The 20182-nt window shown below is 60.8% G+C and overlaps 1 protein-coding gene across 3 annotated transcripts in view; it reads left to right on the forward strand.

Moving 5' to 3' along the window:
* Nucleotides 1–20182, forward strand: part of TSPAN11 (tetraspanin 11) — a 60842-nt gene that overhangs the window by 36753 nt on the left and 3907 nt on the right. For all 3 annotated transcript variants that reach the window (XM_082636290.1, XM_082636291.1, XM_082636289.1), the window contains 4 exons: nt 13918–13992; nt 15022–15126; nt 17914–18072; nt 18411–18497. In XM_082636290.1, the coding sequence (XP_082492416.1) occupies nt 13918–13992; nt 15022–15126; nt 17914–18072; nt 18411–18497 (426 nt within the window). The remainder of the gene's footprint in view (nt 1–13917; nt 13993–15021; nt 15127–17913; nt 18073–18410; nt 18498–20182) is intronic.

Genomic DNA, 20182 nt, shown 5'->3' on the forward strand with positions numbered 1-20182 from the left:
TAATGACAAGACCATTATCACACCTAAAAACAATTAACAGTCATTCCTTGATATCATGAAATAACCAGGCAATTCCAAATTTCCCCAATTGACCCATAAGCTGTTCTTTTTTTTTTTTTTTTTTTTGCAGTTTATTTGAATCAGAACCTAAATTTGTAAGGTCTGTGTATTAGAGTTGGTCGATTTGTCTCCCAAGTCACTTTTAGTCTCTAAGCTCCGCATCTCTCTCTGTTTTTTTCCTTGCAATTTACCTGTTGAAGGAACCAGGTCATTTGTGCTTTACTCTCTCCCAGTCTGGGCTTTCTGATGCCTTCCTGGTGATGTTCTTGTAGTTGGGTGCAGAAGCTTGATCAGACTCAGGTGTGATCGTTTGGGCAGGTGTTTCATGGGTGAGGTGGGCAGCACAGGCTCCTCGTTGGACGCCCCCCAGAAAGCTGAGAGGACACCCGCACCCCACCTCTGGCTCCAAGTGTCAGGAAGGGAAGGGCTGCACTCGAGGGGGCAGGAGCCGGAGTCCCGCTCAGGACTCCCAGACCCTCCCTCCCTCCTGGGCACCTGTCGCCAGGGCAGGCTCCCTGGGGCCCGGGTGGCATCTCCCCAGCGACAAGCCCAGCGCGGGCAGGGTAGGCTACAAAACATCCGGACTCAGAAAGGAAGGGCGGGGGCTGGATTCAATCAGGTTGAGCCTGAAAAGGCTGCGGGAAGAAGCCTTGAGGGCTGTGCCCTCCCTGCCCCGCTTCCCGTGCCCATCGCTGACGTGGCAGCCTCGGCCCCGCGTGTCTGACCAGAGAGAGGAGGGGCCGGAGGGGCCGCCCCCCGCCGTCTCTTTCGCCAGCCGTGACCTAGTTTTTAGCTCTGGGGGCAGCAGCCCCTGTGCCCAGGCTCAGCGGGACAGCCCTCCCCTGCCTAGAAAAAGCCCTTAGCTCTGCTGAGGGTCGCCCAGAGCAGGGTGCGGGCCGCGTGGATGGTGGGGGGGTGAAGGCCCACGGGGACCAGCCACCAGAGCGTGGCTTTGACTTGAGCTATCCTTCCAGCCGTGGGACAGGGGTGCCCTGAGCCAGCCTGTCCCTGCCAACCATCCCCAACTCCTGAGTCCTGGTGAGCCTGCTGACACCCTTGATCGGACCAGTGTGAGCTGGATGAGGACACGAGACGTGACTGAGGGACCGGGCCTGTGGTGTAGCTGGTGGTGAGGGGCAGGGAGGTCCAGCCCTCTGGGACTGAGGCTTACAGGGACCGGGGCTGCTGGGCCCAGAGAGAGCCCGTCCCCTGCATCATCCGTGACCCCCTTTGCCCTGCTCAGCCCTGGTCCTGCGGGAAGCAGGGCCTTCGCCTTGGCCTCTGGTCTTGGGCTGAGCCCTCTGGCCTGGGAGGCAAGCTGCCGGCCATCCTTCCCACCCAGAGGCCTCCCTCTTGGTTCTAAAGGAGTCCTGTGGCCCGTGGTCCCTTGCAGCCTGGGAAACAGGCCCCTGCTTTCTGCCGGGACACGATTATAACACAATGGGTTTGGATCACGGAGCGCCCCCTTCCTCTAAAAGCAGCCCTGCAGAGTCACAAGAGTCGTGACCTCTGTGTGCCAGGCCGTTCGAAACGCTCAGGCATGTTAGTTCCTTTGACCCTCATGCCAGCCCCACGTTTTGGGGGTGAGGAAAGTGGGTTAGAGAGGCTAAGCCATCAGGTCTGGGTCACACTGCTGGCGGGTGGCCGTCCCCAGGCGCCTGCTCCCACCCGCCGCTCAGCACAGCCTCTAGAAGGTGCCATCCACCCCCAGGTGAGAAAGCTGGCCTGGAAGGCATGGGGCCAGCGAGGGCCGGGGCTGCCTTGTGGATGCTGCTCCGTTAGAATCACCTCCGCGTCACCTGGGGAGGCCAAGCGTGATGGAGGGAAGCCGAGCGGGACGGCGGGTGCAGAGACACCGTCTCCCGAGTCTGTGGACACCTGCACAGAGCGGCTGCCCTCAGAAGTCTGGGGGTGCAAGAGTGACTCCCGCGGGGCCCAGCTAGGCCCCAGGGCAGGAGACGGGGTGGAAGCCCTTGCCCTCATTATAGTGCAGAAATAATGTGCATGGTCAGAACTCATCCAGGCTAGAAGGGAACCCAAGGGCCATCGAGTCCAACACTCCATCCAAGGGGCTGCAGGACCCCGGGGAGAGTGGGGGTCCCCCAGGTGTTAATGGGGGTACTCAGCGTTAGTGGCCTTTTTGGAGGCTGTCAAACCGTAAGCTCTTTCCCCCTTGGCATCTCAGAGACCAGAGGAGAGCCGAGGGGTCTGTAACTGGCCACTGTCTGCCCGCCCAGCACTGACCTCAGCCCCCCTTCCTACACGATCCATCCACGAGACATGTCCCGCCATCCAGGCCGAGCCATTATGAAAACACGTCTCCAGCCTCCCCAGTCGCAGCCTGACCGTCACTTGGCCTGGGGACCACCCCTGTGCCCGGGGCCGGGCAGAGACCGTGCGAAGACTTAGGAAGGCCAGGGGCTCGGCCGGCCTGTGGGCCGGGAGCACACCTCTTGCTCCCCGCTTCTGAACTTCAGAGGGTCAACAAACAGGTGGGCCTGCTTGTCTCCCTGGGCCTGGAGGCAGGGCTGGGGGGCGCAGGGGCTGCTGGACAGGCGGGTGTGAGATGCCACCCGTCTTCTCAGCCCCACTTGACCCCCCTGCCCGCGTTCGCTTCTATCCCGCCCAGAACCGATGAGCTCTCTGGCCCGACATCGCTAACCAGACACATCAGAGAGGCGCCAGCTTGAAAGTGAGGTCAGGAGAAAGTGCGTGTGTGGACACACACACACAGCCACCCGCCGCCAGGAGCATGGGGATGAGGGCTGACAGCAAACCTCGAAGCCTAGCATCTTCTTCCTTTGCTTTTCCCCGCCCGACCCGTGAAAGAACCAAAGACAGACCAGGTCCAAGGACAGAGCCCAGGTGAGGGAGCGGATCCTGAGGAATCCACATCCTGGCCTATTGGCCTCTGAATTACTGAGCATTTGAATGTTTCAGCCAGGAAGACGGCTGGAAGACTTTTCTCGGGTTAACACAAAATAAGAATTTTAAAACCCATGTTCCCATTTAGAGGCAAGGGGGACACTTAAGTCAGTTTAAAAGTGTTCTGCGGTTCCTGGAGCTTCTTCCTTCCTGGTCTCATTCTTTCTTCCCCCTCCGTGTCTAACTTCCTTTTGAAATCTTTAATCAGCTAAATGGACAAATGCAGTGAGGGTAGCTCTATACAAAGCGCTCCCTAAAGAGGAAAGGGGACGATGAAAGACCAGCCATCTGAATGATGGGCGTCCACCTTGGATCAGGAGGAGGGAGGGGCTTGACATCAAAAGTTCTCTGAGAGCTGTCTGGCGAGGGCGGTCCAGCTCCCTCAGGGGCCCGGGGCCGGCGTCCGTCCTGGCCCGAGCCCTTCCCCCAACACATCTGCAGCCCCTCAGACTCACTTTCTCAAGAAGGAAATGTTCATTGGGGACAGGAATAGCACATCTTCGCCGGTGCTGAAATGATGATCAGCGCCGAGCCAGAAATCTGCAAGGGGGAAAGGGAACAGGGTTTAAATTATTCACACCAGATCTTCTTTTTTAGCAGGCTGCGTGAGAGAGCCAGATAATTCAGGCCATCTCAGCCCAAGGCCGATGACCAGCACAGATGCCACCCTGATCCAAAGAAAGGGATATTTGTAGAGTTTGGAATATGGGCTCTGAACACTTTTATATCTTCAGCCAAATGAAGATTAGGATAGATGGTTCAGGCTTGACTGGTCTTTGTCAGGGGTTCTTTTCTATTTAGGGGATGGACTCAAAGGAGGAAGTTGTAGAAACAGTTTCTGAAAATGAGGGGACCCCAAGTTGCAACACTTCCATCAGATACATCCAGACTTGGTTAACCAAAGGAGGAAAGGACTCTGGCTGAAAAGCAGTTTGTAGTGCGTCCTGCCTGGCCTGCTCCAGGACCTCTGGGAAGTCACCCGGCCACTCCCGGCCGCCTCGGTGTCCCCATCCCCATTCAGGGGTGAGGAGTGAGGAGGGGAACAAGGCAGTACTTTAGCTCTTAGGAAGCGAGTCACCACATTATATAAAGATCATAAAGTGTGGCTATAATTATCATTTGCATCACCATCACCAGCTCCTTTGAGAAGGAGCCTAAATAAACGGAGTTATTCTTAGGCCCGTGACTCCCAGGGTCCCCACAGCTTGCTGGGCCACTGTCTCTGTTAGAAGCAGGGGATGGAGGCGGCGTGGAGGGTGCCGGGGTCCCCTTGCCCAGGCCTTGGACCGTGTCCTCCCCGGGCTGGTTCCTCACCCACATGTTACTTTGCCGGGGCCCTACCAGCCACCCAGCCGGGTGGTCACAGCCTCGTCTGTTGGTGGTACTCTGACCTTTGAGTCACTGCCCATGTGCGTCAAGGGAATGGGTCCTGTAGCCAAGGCTTGGGGAACCCCAGCTCCGCCCCATCGGAAGGAGAGGGCCGCTCCTCATCCACTTGGCGTGGGCAGGAGGACCCTCGCCAGGCTCCTGGGGAAGCAGGTACAAATAACCTCAAGAGCCATCCTGGAGATGCTGCACGAGAGCCCCCGCGGTCACGCAGCCCACTCTCCCAGCAGGGGCCTGTCGCACCTAGGCGGGAGAGGCCCTGGGCTGCACGTGGCTGCCTGATGGATGTGGCCCCTTCCTCTCAAGGCCCCGCAGATCCTTCCCCTCAGCCTCCCTCTTGCTGGCCTTACTTGGTTCAGGGGCTGCGCAGAAAGGGCTGCCAGGCGGCTGAGGAGTGAACTCCCCACCCTCTCCTCAACCGCAGAGAAACAGACTTGCCTGAGGTCATGTGGCCCTCACCCCGGCTTTGTCCAGGCCCTTCCGCTGTCCCAGCCGGCACCATCCCCTTTCCCTGGACACCTCCAACACAGGGAGTGGGCACGCACCTTCTCGTGACTCGGGGCCCGTCGTTGGCATCCCAGGTGAAAAGGGAAGCGGGGAGGTGAGAACTGGGGACAAGTTACCGAGCTGCCTGCCACCTGGTCCACTGGGAAGTGGAGGGCAGGCTGCAGGGCGCTGTGGGGTGCAGGGGTCGGCTATGCACCAAAGAAGTGCCTCGGCTGGGTTGGAGATGAGTCTAACTCAGCCATGTGTGAGTGGGTGATCACCCCGCAGTAGGGGCCGAGCAGGTCTCGAGGCAGACTGACCTCGGAGAGGCAGAGTGTGGGTGGGTGGGTGTCTGTGTCCCTCTGCATCTGTGTGCCTGGGTCTGTACGGTGCGTTGCAGGAGGGCAGGGATGGTTGGTAAACGGCATCTATTGGCGTCCCAAACCCCGGAGTTGATTTGGGGAGTAACCTCTGCCTTTCCATTATTCGGCTTCCTGCTTCCTTTCCTCGACAGAGTCTGGGTTTAACCACGTCACCGGGAGGGGACGTGCTCTGGTCCCTGTCACCTAGCTGGGCACAGTCAGTGCCCCGATCACTGAGCCCTTCCACGGAGGAGATCCTCAGGGCAGGTGATCTGGACAGCAGATAGTCCTTCAACAAATATTTGGAGCCCCGGGTGTATGCAGACGTTTCTCCTTCCCAGTATCACTTCACTCCTTACATTAACGTTAAAACAAACCCTATGCCACAGGCACGCGCCCAGCAAGGAAGGCCTGGCGAGGGCGGGCCGCTGGGGAGAGCTGATCTGGAGAGGAGAAGCTCCCCTCCCCAGCCCCCGTGCAGGCAGCGGACAAGGTGGTTGAGAGCAGTGAGTGTTGCTGCTCTACTCTGACGGGACTCCTGGAAGGACGTGGCTGGCGGGGGCAGGTGGGCACTTACCCCGCTTTGCTTTGGCCCTGCAGAGCTGGCCTCAGCTCCTGTCCGGCCAGCATGAGCCACGGGTGCAGGCAGGGGGCGGGACCCACCTTCCTTCCTATCAGTGAGGTGAGTGCGCCTCTTGGCAGTGGTAGCAACGCGTCACAGACCTGGGGCTGCAGGCTCCCTCCGCCACTGGGACCAGGACGGGAGTGGTGGCCGGACAGCTGTCTGGACATGCTGCCCTCATGTCGGGTCCTGGCACTGGCCTTGGGACACGGGGTGCCCTCTTCCATCTCACCGTACATCGCACGGAGGCTTTAGGGGTGCTTAGAATCAACGGAGCATAAGAGCAGGAAACAGAGATGGCAGTCAAATGTCATCTTTATTCCTAGTGAAGCTGACGGGAGTGTGTGGCTTTGCACCTGTGTCCAGAAGCCTTAGCAACTCCAGCTCTGGGGAGACATGCGTACACGCCTAAGAAGGGTATCACTCAACCCACCGTGTGGTGGCCAGCAGAGAATGTGGCATCCGGAGGACAGACTGGCCCCAAGGGAAAGGAGGGAGGCCCGCTAGCCAAGCAGACTGGAGTAGCCATGAGTAAGGATGGGGGGAGAATCCGGGTGTTCTTCTAGATGTCCCTGCAGGAAGGCGGGAGGCCAGGACAGAGAAGGCTTGGTCCTGACTGCACAGACCAATGCAGCTGTGGCACCAAGACATTCTTCCCATCTTAGCCCCACATTTTATGCAGACGGCCCAGAGAGGGTGAGGGATTCCCCCAGGGTCACACAGCATCATGTCCCAGAGGCCAGACTCCCAGGCCAGGGCGCCTTGTGTGACATCACTCTCTTCTCTGACCAGCACCCTTCAGGACTCAAGACCCACCTTTCCTGGGCTGCAGCAGATGTAACTGATCCCCGCCTGCTTATAGGAGCAAATCTTCTACAAGGGGCAGTTTTTACAGCCAGCTACCTTCTGCCACCTTCTCCTCTCCAATCTTCCACAACTCATGCTCCAAGTTACACTGATGGGGCCGCCTAATTCATCCGCCTCAACAAGCATTTCCAGCACATTCCAGACTTCCTGCCCTTCTGGGCCCAAGGCAGGGCAGGCAGGGGAGAGGACGCGGGAGGGACTAAGACCCCGTCTTGGCTTGGAGGCTAGTGGGGAATACGAGACACCTGTGTGAAAGGACAGAGGACCGTGTGGGTGGTTGACATTCCCGTTTGGCTTGATCAGAGCCCCTGACCTCTCCGAGCCCCCAGACTTTTCCTAACCTCCAGGCTTGGCAGGAACTCTGCTCAGCCTCCCTTTCCCCCAGTAGCCAACTCTGTCCTAGAACGACCACTGCTGGGGACCCCGGCACCCGTCCCATCCTGGGGTCCCTGCCACCTGCTTTGTGCTACCCCAGCCCTTTGCACAATCTCATCTGTGCCGGCGTGAGCACAGGTGCCCGCAGGCTGTATGACATCTCTCCAGGGCCCGTGAGAAGTCAGCCCTAAGGAACATCCAGGCCCTTCCAGGGGACTCATAGGAGGCAGCAATGGGTGACTTCCCCCCTCCCGAGCCCAAATCCGTCAGGCAGTGGCATCCCCCAAGTCCCTGGGCCCCTTACCTCCAGGGGAGCCTGGTCCTCATCCCCCCAGCCAGGCCCTGCCATCCCCTCTGGACCCAGCTCTCTCCGCCCACACAGCTGAGCTCTTAGCAGTCCTAGCCTGAAATCCAGTGGACGCCTGGCTTTGGCTTGTGGTTCTGGAAATGTGTTCTCCTCCTGTGACGCCCACAGTATGACCTTTGGACCCCCAACATTTTGGCTCGGGCATTGGACGGCCTCTGCTGCATCCTCTAGATGTGTCCCTTGAAAGCCTCCTGCCTCCCCACGGCCAGTCTGCTCCCTCCTCTGCCCTCTTCCAACTGCCCCTCCCTCTGTGGACCGGCTCTCCTCTCCCCAGCCCCCGTCTTCTTCTCCACTCCCAGCCCCTTGGGCCAGCACACAATACTGTATTAGCACCAGACACGGGCCAGAGCACACCCTGGCATCCTTTAGAGCAGCCCAGAGCTGAAGTCGCCGTGGCTGGACGGCCTGGGCTGGGAGCCCTGGGCTGGGCCAGGAGGGTAGAGGTCACCTTCATCCTTCCAGCAGTGACATCTTGTTGCTGGAATGGCTCAAGGCTCCAAAACCTACATCCTCTCTTTTCTGCACGAACAGGCGGGCAGCTGCGCCCTGAGCCCTGACAGCCTCCAGCCGGCGGTTAATTACCAGAAAATCACGTGCCCTGAGGTCACTGCCGTTTAAGCACCTGGCTCCTCCTTTTCCGGTCAGGCCTCTTTGGCTGCTCCGAGCTCCCTGACCCTCCCACGGCTGTGATCAGCTCACACAGCCAAGCTGGGGGCTGCAGGCCAGCTCTTCTCCCCGTGACTTCATCTCAGCTGCACCCTGACTCTCCACTCTCACTATGTCCCTGAGAGTAGGCCGGCTCCTGTACCCCGGCCCCGCCTGCCGGGACACTGAGCCTCGTTTCCAGCTGTGGCTTGGTTTCCATCGCTAATCATGCAGAATGCAGGGGGGACCGAGGAGAAGAGCTTCGGCCAAGCTCCCTTCTTGGTGATAGAATCAGTCCCGTGGAGAAATTCCAGAAGTCCAGTGCTATAAAGTTCTTAAAATTCACCTCAAGGATGGCACCAGCTGGGCCAAGCTGTCTGGTCTTGTGGGCACCAGTGAATCTGCCCCAGAAACCATATCTCGGCTTGGCCCCGTGCAGAGTAAATCCATCTGAAGACTCACCTTCTAATTAATCACCTTAACGTCACAATGAGGAATATTTCTGCATGGGTCCTGCAGAGCCTCTTATTAAAGAAAGTATCGGTTTAGTTCAGAGAGTCCCGTGCTGTTTCAGCTTCGTTTGGGATCTGTAGCTTTAGAAAATATCCAACTTTGCTTCCAGTTCAAACTGTTCCATTAGAGAATTAAAGGGAGAAAAAAAAAACTTTGGTAGGTGGTACAGGGGTGGAGGTGAATGCTTGGGTCCCGTTCTGTGCTAACTAGGCTGGTCCCTTCTGTGTCTGGGGTCCAGTCTGGTGTATTTGGAAGTGGCGTGTCCTTATGGAGGGCTCTGGGGGCAGAGCTTTCTTTGGAATTCTCACTACTGGTTTCTATCAGACCAGGATTCCGGCGGTCGATTCTGGAAGGACTGGGGGTGGGGTGAGTGTGAGGCCGGCTGCTCGCAAAGCTCAGAGGGGGCTTGAGGGTCAGGGGGGTGTTGGCGTGGGGTGGGTTCCTTTCGCCCCGCGGTGCACAGGGACAAGGTAGAGCTGGAGGGCACACGGGGATCAAAGCCTATACACTCCCAGGAGCGGGACAGGCGTGAGGCCCGTGCGTCAGACGGGGGTCAGAAGGAAGGGTGAGGGCCACAGGGTCGCAGTCAGGAACTTTTGGCTCCAGGAGGGCTTTGTGGAGGCCTTGACCAAGCTCACACTTGACGGCTGTCAGCTGCACAGCACAGACGTGCTCGGAGCTGCGAACACCGGTAGGGCCCGCAGAGACCAAGGTGCAGCCCTGTGTGCACTCTCGGGTTGTAGCCCAGCTGTGCGGCCCCCAGACTCTCAGACGGTCAGGCCGGGCTGAATAAAGCGAAGGGGACAGATGTGGTCGTTATAGCTGTGGCTATGACCCCAGCACAGGCGTGAAGGCACAGGACCCTTTGCTGGGGGCCAGGGAACCTGCCCAGGGGGGGCCGCACCTAGCCTGCCTGGCTGGTGCTGAGGGCTGGAGGCTGCATGGGGGCCGGAGAGACACCCTCCTGTGCCTGGGTTTCCCCTCTGTCTCTTGTCACCACCTGACACCCGGCATCCACCTAACCCTGCCCCCCACCCATGCTGTGAGCTCAGCCAGCCCACCCATCAGCCATCAGGGTGATCCAGCGTGTGAGCACCAAGCTCTGCAGCCAGAATCCCTGGGTTCAGTTCCAGACTCAACCACGTGCCGGCCACGTGGCCTCGGCCAGGCTGTAGCCTCTCCACACACATGTGTGATGCTGGCGCCCACAGAGCACTGTGATGAGCAGGGCCATGCAGGGAGCACCCAGCGTGTGCGCTTGGGGACCACCCAGGTGGCTAAGGCACTGATTCTGCCCAGGAGGGCTAATTTGGGGCTTTCGGGGGTGTTTCGGTGGAATGGATGCCATCCACTGCTCCCACTGTAGAAGACCTGCCTTTCCTCTCTTCCTGACAAGGCAGCACCCCCTGAGTTGGGTTATCACCTGCTAAGCCACAGGCCAGGAATTCTGGTGGTCTCTTGGGAATGGTGGGCTCGGGGTCCAGTACGTCCTGACTTACACTGAAACATGACTTCTCCAAATTACTCACAGGGGATCTGAGAACTTTTTATTGACTTCTGTTCAATAATTCCAAACCCACACCAGACCAAGTTTAAAGGGGGTGGCCTGTAGCTCCAGAACCTACTCAGGCTTCCCAGAATCAACCATTATCTACAGGCTTCAAGAGCCCATCTCTGCCCAGGGACCTACCCGGGGACCCCAGGGCACAGCCAGGCCAGCAGCTTTCTCTCTGCACCCCAGGTCCTAGCGTGCCCGCAGCTGAAGCCTTGTAGGCATCCCTGATCCTTTCTTGAGTCGGAGTGAGCAACTTCCTGCCCCAAAGTTGCCCTCCAAGGCAGGTACAGGGTAAAACCCCTCACCTGCTTCTGTCGTGTTGTTTCAGGCTTCTCAGGAACCAGAGAACCTTCCTCAGATCTTTTTGTCATGTCTCCAATAGTGCATACGGGCACATATGCAAATCAAGCCCCAGCATCACCCTTAGAACCTGAAGGTAAATGTGTAGATCAGAGTTTCTCGGCGGCCTTGGCACCGGCCTTGACGTTTAGACCAGATCATCCTTGCCGTGGGGCCTGCCCTGTGACGGTGGGAGGCTTGGCCGTGTCCCCATGGCCTTCACCCACTAGGTGCCAGTGGCACTCCTTCCCCGACTCACGACAACAAAAAATGGCTCCAGACGTTGCCAGACGTGCCCTGGGGGCAAAATCGTGCCAGGTGGAGAACCACTGGTCTAAGTTAAATGAAAGTAACAATTCCACGCCACCCGCGGATCAGAAAAGGATTAAGCTTCTGCCCCCACGTGTGGGCTGCGTGCCCCGGCCAGTTCCCCGTCTCACAGGCGCGCTTAGTAAGAAACGCACTTGCAGATCTTAATCCAGGGCTGCTTTCCGAGCATCTAGACCCAGCTCGGCACCAGGCCCAGCCCAGTAGCACCAGAAGCAGGCTCCTGGGAGCAGTGGGTGGAGTTACGTCCCTCACCCCGCAGAGGCCATGCCCACACCCGGAGCTGCAGATGAGGGGCCGAAGGCAGGCAGGGTGGGCCCCGGGTCTAGTCCAGGGGAGAAGAAGGAGAGCAGGAGTTCTTGTCGGGACACAAGGCAGGCGAAGCGCTGCAGGCATGTGGCTGGGACCCGAGGGCGGGCTCGTGGAGGCCGTGGCTGAGCTGCGTGTGGAAAGCCAGGCAGGCCTGGAGCTCCAGGCAGGGGGACAGGGCAGAGGCGTGGAGGCTGGGGGGCTGGGCCTGCATTCAGGACTGTCCGCGCAGACAGCCCCCTGCACCGTGGGGGGAGATGATTTGGCCGGACCCGGGGTGTCAGGGGAGGCTTGGTGGAGGGCAAGGCGGAGGGCAGGGGCGAGGCGTGTGAGAGCTCGGGGCGCCACATGGCAGAGCCCTCCAGCCCGGCCCCGGTGCCCAGGCTGCGGCCAGCCAGCTCCAGAAGCCAGGCTGCCAGGATCCCAGTGCGGCAGGATCCCAGTGAGTGGGGACTGTCACCCCGAGCTGTGATTCAGGGCCTCCCCCGCGCAGGTGAGTCACACACCTGCAGCCCTCCTGCCGCTGGAGCTACTGCCTGGAACCAGTGCCCGTGCCCACCGACCACCCAGCCGTTCAGTCCCTGGCTCCCGCCCTCCGTCCCACGGAGCCCAGCCCGGCCCTGACCGCCCCCCTCACAAAGGCATCTTTACGGCCGGCCGGAGCTCCTGGGTGGGAGGGAGCGTCACAGCCTCTCGGGACCGCCCTTCCCCTCCTGACGACTCCGGCAGGTTGGGTAGTCTGTTTGATGCCTGCTGGTGCGTCAGAACAGTTTTGAGGGGCTGGCAGGTATTCATTTAGCCTGCCATCGTGTCAGGATGTGGCTGGCTCCCCCTCCCTTCCCATCCACCCTCTTCCCCAGCCTGGCTTCGACAGCACCCGTGGCAGCAACGTCCCCGGAGCAGCACGACACTGCCACGTCTCCAGGACCACCCTCCCACGTGACCCGCAGCTGGAGGGGTGACGGAGAGGAGCCTCGGCCCCCGCTGCAGAAGGAAGGTGGCCAGCGCCGCCCTCCCCCGGCACGGCCGGCGTGGGCACGTGGCGCGCACCCAGGAAGCCAGGGGAGCAACTGGCCATTGCGCGTAGGGAGGAGAGCGGCCTCGGTGCCGGGCGGGCAGGGGAAGTGGAGGGGCCGCCGTGTCAGAGGAGCTGCGGGCCGGGCATGTGCCCCTGGTGGGGGACGGACAGAGCTCGGGCGCGCAGGCTCTCCTGGTGCAGTGCTGAGCCTGGGCTTGGAGGGGAGGGGACCAGGGACCTCCACGGTGCTCTGGCCTCAGGCCCGACAGGTGATTAGGGCCGGCGGTCTCCACTCCCGCAGAGACCGGGAACGCGTCCCCACATCCCCGCTTCCCCACCACTGGCAGCTCTGATGCTGGGAGGGGTGGGGCCCAGTAAGATGGGGGGCGGGCGGTATTCACTTAACTTGAAAGGAAGCCTGGCCCTTGGGTGGAAAGTTCTTTCTCTGTGCCAGCTCCCCCGTGGGCTGGGAGGTGTCCGGGCCAAGCCTGCGGGCCCATGGACAGGCATCACCTCGGAACTGGCCCCGCAGTCCCCACCCTGCACCTGTCTCCTTGCCCTCTGTATCCCCTCGGACCCTCCTTCCTTTCCCTACCTGATAAGCCCTGAAGTTTCAGAGCTCGCCCCAGGCTGAGCCTCCCCTGGAACCCAGTGATCCAGTGACCAGGGGCTGCGGCCCTGGCGTGGCCAGGCAGGTGGGCGGCCCTGGGGGGGAGGAGGCGGCACCAGCCAGTGCTCAGGGGGAGGGGCTGAGCTGCCCCAGAGGGGCCGCCTGCAGACAGCGGTACCTCCCTCCTCTTCCTCCTCTTCCTCCTCTGCCCGCCCTCATCTCCACCCTCCCTCAGCTCCCTCTCCCCGTCCCCTCCCAGCCACGTGGGCCTGGCATGCATTTCCGACCCCTCAGCTCCTGTAAGAGCACCCCAGGACCAAGTGGTGACACCAGGTGGGAATGGGAGAGGGACGCAGGCCCATCCTCCTGCCGGTCACAGCCAAGTGCACAGCCCGGAAGCCAGCCAGCAGGGCTGGGACACACGTGCGGAGCGGTGATGAGGGGAATTTAGAGCCCCCTGCAGGGCCTTGAAGGGCTGTGCCTTTCCCGGGATCTCTGCCTGGCTGTTCCCCAGCCTTGGCGGCGGCTGCCCAGCCAGCATCACCACGCTCAGCCTCACCGGCTCTCCCCACTCCCTGAACTGCAGCCCCCCCACCCCACCCCCCCGAGCTCCCTGCACCCTCCAGGCTTCCCATGCTCTCCCCTCCACCTGGCATGTGCCTCCCACTTCCTTCACCTGGCATCTCACCCTTAGAGATGCCACTCAGGTGCCACCTCCTCCAGGGAGCCCTCTCTGACTGCCCTCCCCGACCTGGGGCCTCCTACAGTTCCTAGGACCTGCCCCATAATAGTATTTATAACACAACGTGTCACTTACTTGTCTCTCCCTTCCACCAGCAATTGAGGCCAATAACTGCCTTACTTAACGATACCTGGCATACAGTAGGTGTTTAATAAACGTTGGGTGGGTGGACGGATTAATGAACTGACAGCAGACTGGTGCATGAAGGGTGGGGTGGGGAACTCCAGGCCAGCAGCCAGGAGAGGCGGGTGTCCAGACCCCCCTCCAGGGCTGCTGGGAAGAGGAGGAAGAAGCTGTGAGTGATGGGAGTCCCCCTCAGCTTTGGGGAAGCATTTGTCAGAGGTCCTGAAGGGCCAGCTGCCTGCCCAGGCTTGACCCGGCCGTGACCACCTTCTCTCCTCATTCCTAGTATTTCTGCCTGTTGCTGGCGATCTTCCTCGTTGAGCTGGTAGCGGGGGTCCTGGCCCACGTGTACTACCAGAGGGTGAGTGGAGCGTCCTCCTCGTACTTACCCCATCGGCTCCCCCAGGAGGGGCAGCGCGGGGAGGGGCGCATGGGGGTGGGGAGGCAGCGACATGCAGGTTGTCTTGGGCCTCGCCCGCCTGCCTTGGACAAGGATGCCACGGTCAGGTCCCCTCCCACTGGATGCTCAGTGACTCAAGGGCACTATTCGGCTGGTAGAGACAGATAACTGCACTGTCCTTTCACGCCAGCGCCCACACGACTGATGAATGTCCTCAGGATAACGATTGTAAATATTTTGAATATCAGCTCAAAATGAAAATCAACAGATGCAGTCCTCCATATTCAGGGGTGCCGGGTGCACAGATTCAACAAATCATAGATCAAAAATATTTGGAAAAAAAATTCCAGAAAGTTCTAAAAGGCAAAACTTGAATCTGCCGTGCACAACTTTTTTGGGGGGGTTGGGGGGGCTGTGCTGTGTGGCTCGCAGGATCTTAGTTCCGGGACCAGGCATTGAACCCCGGCCCACGGCAGTGAAAGCGCCGTGCACAACTATTTACATAGCATTTACATTGTATTCACAACTATTTTCGCAGCGTTTACATTGCATTAGGTATTATCAGTAATCTAGAGGTGACTCAAAGTATACGGAAGGATGCGCATAGGTTACATGCAAATACTGCGCCATCTTATTATATACAAGGGACTCGAGCATCCGCAGAAGATCCGTGCTAGTCCTGGAACCACCCCCCAGGTACCCAGGGACGACTGTATTTAAAGGCACCCGGTGCCGAGCCTCCCCCATGCCCACCAGCCTTGAGCTCTGGGGCCCCACCCATCTCCCAGTTCTGCCCATCACACTCCACCTAACGCAGGTCCCCAGCCTTTGCAACACCATCTCTAGGGACCCCGCCCCCCCCCCGGGGTCCCAGTTCACTGTGTGGGAGGCCTGGGCCATAGCAACATTCAAGTTCAAGGAGCTCTAGAATAGTGGGGTCGGGTCCGCAGGTGGTTCCACTGACGTACCTTCCCTCTCCACCCTCCTTAGCTGAGCGACGAGCTGAAGCAGCACTTGACCCGGACCCTGGCCGAGAACTACAGGCAGCCCGGCGCTGCGGAGATCACCGCCTCCGTGGACCGTCTACAGCAGGACGTAAGCACCTGCCCTGCGGGCCTGAGGGCCACGCAGACCTGGGTTCCCATCCTGACTGTGTCCCTTCCCGTCTGTGTGACCCTGGGCGAGTCACGCAGCTCCTCTGAGCCTCGTAGGGCCTGCGAGCATTAACCACGGCCCCGCAGGTAGAAGCCCCTCCCACCACGAAAGGACTTCCTGAATCCTGGCTCTTTCTTTCCTCCTCTCCTGCCCTCCCCTCTGGGTGCCTGGTGGGCAGGAAGCTGGCGGTACCAGGATTCGGCTGAGGCCCCAGAAGAGTGAAAAGTGACAGGCAGAGGCATCTCAGCAAAGCCGCCGTAAGAATGTCCCAGTTGCAAGCCATCGGGCAGAACTAAGGGCACAGAAAAGTGGTCTCTCCTCTCCAGGAAGGGGCCCAGCAGATCCCCGCAGTGAGGCCCACAGTCCTGCCAGAGGTGGGGGGTGGGGGCAAGTGGACCTCAGACCGATACGGCAGCCACTGGCCACACGTGGCTCTTTACACCTAAACGTAAACTTCAGCCCCTCGGTCACACTCACCACATCTCACTGCCCGGTGGCCACACGCATCTAGTGGCCACCAAGGTGGACAGCACAGGTATAGGGCATTTCCACGTTCCAGAAAACTCTGTTGGATGGTGCAGCTTGGAATCTTGGGGGTTCCGTGTTGGAGAATTTGAGACAATGCTCCCCGCCTGCCCTGGTGCCCCTGCTCCCTGCCACCCATGCCACCCTCACCCTGTGGGCTCTGTGCCATCCTGCATCTGCAGTCCCACCCTGGGCCTGGGGCCATGACCTTTTTGCCGGGACCCCAGGCAAGTAGAGGGGGAAGAGGCTGGGGGACCCTGAGCTCTGTCTGTGTCTTACTTCAGTAGGGGGAGGCACCTGCCCCGTTTCCCCAAGACTGGCCCAGCTCCCGGGGGGTCTGTTGTCCTCCGACGTAGTGGCAAAGGCCAGCCCTGTCCCCAAGGTGCACACACACCCGGCTGGGCAGCCCCGTCCAGCTCCGTCTGCACTTGGCAGGCCTCCCACATAGGAACTGTGCCGGGTCACTGCCCTGGGGCCTCTCTCAGGAAGCCCGACACCCCACAGGCCACTGCGGTCCAGGTGAGGCTGGGGGACCCTGACACGGAGAGCGGGGCCGGGGAGGCCAGCTGGGCTTGCCGGGGGGAGAGGACAGGAGGGCACGGTCTAAGCAGAGGGAGCCAGCTCTGCAGTGCCGCCCCGCGGGCACCAGAGCACGTGGACTCGGGTTCCCACACGTGCCAGGAACACCTAGAACACCCTCACAGGGACCTGAGGGACACTGGGCCCGGCCCGCATCTTGGGCCTGAGGACACTGAGACCCGAGAGGCAGCGTCTGGGCTCCGGGCCGCACCATGGGCCTGTGTTCACACACGTACGGTGACCACAGGGGCCCCCTCGCTAACTGCCTCCTCTGTACTGGGCTCGTGGCCAAGTGCTTTACATGACCCACCACTTTCAGGCCTCACAGCAGCCCTTGTAGAGGTACCTGGCTATCCCCATGTTACAGGGGGCAAAACTGAAGCCAGGGGGGCTAAGCGACCTGTGCAGGTGGCACGCAAGGACAGTCCCACAGGATTCCCAGCACACGCCATGCTGTTCCCTGCTGTCCATGCTGTTCCCTCTGCTGCCTCGCGGGGCCTCCTTGGCCCTTCGTCCACATGAGCACCTCTGTCCCTCCTACTAAGCGATAGTCAGTGACAAGCGTGGGAAAGCCAGGAGCTTCTTACTCAAGTTCAGGCCCAGGGCCTAGCTTCACTCTTGGCACACAGCAGGTGCCTAATAAATGCTTGTTAACTGGACTAAATGTACCTCCACCCCACACACCAGAGACCCTCACAACAGCCGTGTTCTGTGGCCCCTACAGGGACTTGAGTCTCAGTCCCCCAACTCGGGGTGCAGGAAATAAACCGTGTCCGGCTCCCCTGAGGCCCGGGCTGGCGCTCCCCACACCCCGGAGCCGTGTGGAAGACCCTGGTCTTGTTCAGCCCTCACGCTGACCCCTCAGCACTGAGCTGGCTGTGTGTGGCCTCTGGGACACCTCTGTGTCCTGCAGGTCTAGGAGATCTGAGGCTTCGAGGCCTGGATGGGGGCCATCTGAGCCTCTGGGAAGGCTGCGACCCTCTGCCGGTGGGGGGGTGTCCTACCTCCCTGGATGGCCAGGAAAGCGCCCCCTGGTGGTTTGGTGCTGCCCTGAGCCTGCACACAGTGGTACACAGCCCCACTCGCTGGGGGACCCTCTGGCATCCATCTCCCCACATCTTCTCCCAGACCCTCCCTGCCCCAGGGACAACCAGCGCAATCTTAAAGGATGTGGGTGGGCTTCCCTGGTGGCGCAGTGGTTGAGAGTCCGCCTGCCGATTCAGGGGACACAGGTTCGTGCCCTGGTCCGGGAGGTTCCCACATGCCGTGGAGCAGCTGGGCCCGTGAGCCATGGCCGCTGAGCCTGCGCATCCGGAGCCTGTGCCCCGCAGCGGGAGAGGCCACAACAGTGAGAGGCCCACGTACCAAAAAAAAAAAAAAAAGGACGTGGGTGAACAAAAAAGGTGGTGATCGGTGTTCCTGCCACCGGATCTCCACCCGCCTGAAGAGAAGGCCCCTGCAGAGCCAGCCTCCTGCTCAAAAGAGGGGAAGGGAAGAACTCTCGGAAGCAAAGAGGGGTTGGATTAAGATCTGAAGACTGTGCTGCGGCCCCATAAGCGAGGGGCTGGAGGGCCCCTGCCCCCCCGGGCGGGTCCTCACCTCCAGCCCCGTCTCTTGCTCCAGTTCAGGTGCTGCGGAAGCAACAGCTCAGCTGACTGGCAGCACAGCACGTACATCCTGTCTCCAGAGGCCGAGGGCCGCCGGGTGCCCGACAGCTGCTGCAAGACCGTGGTGGCACGCTGCGGCCAGCGGGCACACCCCTCCAACATCTACAAGGTGGAGGTAAGTGCCCGTCCTGCTGGGGCAGGCAGGGGGCCCGGAAAGGCTTGCGATGGGCCGGGTGGAGGTCGTACTCACTCACTGGCCACGAGACGGCAGTGGGCCTTCCAAGGTCCCCACGAAGCCTGGGGGCGGCAGCTGCTCCTGGGAGATTCGGGGACATCGTGGCATGCCCCTGGGCCACCTGAGAAGCCCATGGGCACTTGAAAGGCTAGACCTGGCCCTTTACGTATCTGGCCTCGCTGAGCTGGGTGGAGGTAGCCCCCGGCCAGCCCTCCCTCCCCATCCTCACCCACTTCTGGGCCAAGGACGGTGTGTGACCTGCCTTCCGTACCTTCCAGGGAGGCTGCATCACCAAGCTGGAGCAGTTCCTGGCCGACCACCTGCTGCTCATGGGGGCGGTGGGCATCGGGGTGGCCTGCCTGCAGGTGAGCTGGAGCGGGGATTCGGGGGCGGGGGCAGCGTCTGGAGCTCTGACGCCCTCGCCCGCTAGCTGAGGTCACAGGTCCTGGCCCTCCGCCCACCCTTGCCCTGCCCGCCCCCTCCTCCCCCGCCCCCTCCTCTTCCCTCTGCAGCCAAGTTCACTCTCTTCCCCAGAAAACATGAAGGAAAATACCTGGGCCTTGGGGCCACCTTGAACTTGTCAGGCACAGAGACCTGGGAGGAGTGGGAGTGTGGGCTCAGGTATGTGCATGCACTGTGTGTGTGCACGCGGGGGGGCTGTGCACAGCCTGTTTTGGTCCCAGTGGATCCATGGGTGTGTCTGCATGCACCTGGGTGTATGTGGCTGGGGCCGGATGCACATACGTGTTTAGGCGTGCTGTGCATACGTGTATATTCTCATGCATGGACACGCGCTCATTCCTCTGTGTGTGCGTGTGATGCACGTGTGCGTGCCCCTGGGGGTATGTACACCCAGCTCTGTGCTCTGAGGGTGAGCGATGCCGATTGCTCCGTTTCACCACTCCACGCCCCCCCCCCGGCCACCACCCAGGAGTCTAGGTGCGGGTGCAGCCTCAGTTCCTCATCTGTAAAAAGGAGCCGATGGTACCCAGACGGGTGACTAGAGGGGATGGGCGTCGTGCACTTAGATCACTCGGCTCATCGCTGAGCAGACCAGCAGACACTCAGAAAATGGTACCCACCACCGTTTCATGGTTTCTACGTGGGCACAGCGTCTCGCAAAAGAGCCGAGTTGTCTCCTGGCCAGACCAGCCTGCCCCCCTCACCCACACTCAGGTGCAGGCGCAGCGAGCGGGGGGCGGCAGGTGGGGGGCGCTCACACGGCCCTTTCGCGCCCGCCCAGGCAGGCCTTCTGCCCGGTGCGCTGACCCCCGGGGAGCCGCAAGCCAGAGTCGGGGTCGCGGAGGGGGTGGGGGGAGGCTCTGCACTGAGGTTCCTGCTCTCCCGAGCTTCCCGGACACCTGTTGCCGACTTTAGGTGTTGGGGGCCTGCTCTGCAGACACTGACCGGACCTGGGCCGCACTCTCCGTCCATTTCCTCCTGACCTCTGTTCTCAAAAGCGTGAAGCTGAAGATGAAGCAGTGAGGCCAAGGGCAGGGAGCGGGATGACCTCTGAGCCTGAGGTCAGGGTGGGACACGTCCAGCTGTAGGTGTAATGCTGAGGAGGCCGGGTCACCAGGTGGAGGGCAGGTGCCCGCAGCCCCCCGTTGACCCCCACCAAGGGCAGCTCATCCTCCACAGCGCCCTGCGGGACTGTGCTCATGCCCCGGAGAGAGTGTCACCGGGCCACCGCCGGATCCCCATACCTGGCCCATTTTCTCTGTCCATTCTGCTGCGGCGGCCGAGCCTCGGGCTCCAGCGCCCCCTGCTGGCCTGCTCTGGAGCTGCCACCCAGCCTCGAGGAGGGGCTACAGGACAGCGAGATTGGGGTCTGCAGGTCATTTAAAGGGGAACTGAAAGATCTTATTGGAACGGCTTCTTGGACCTCCCCGGCCCATCCTTGATGCTTGTAATGACAGCCAGCTGCCGTCCCCAAAACCTCACGAGGCTAAAAGCATGCCGGCCTCCCTGTTAAAAAGCCCGCACACAGCAAACACCGCCTCCAGGCAGGCTGCCAGGAGAGGGCGCCTCTCACCCATGCCCCACGCAG

This window comes from Mesoplodon mirus (genome assembly GCF_964341445.2).
Source record: "Mesoplodon mirus genome assembly, chromosome: 11".
In the NCBI taxonomy this organism is placed as follows: Eukaryota; Metazoa; Chordata; class Mammalia; order Artiodactyla; family Ziphiidae; genus Mesoplodon; species Mesoplodon mirus.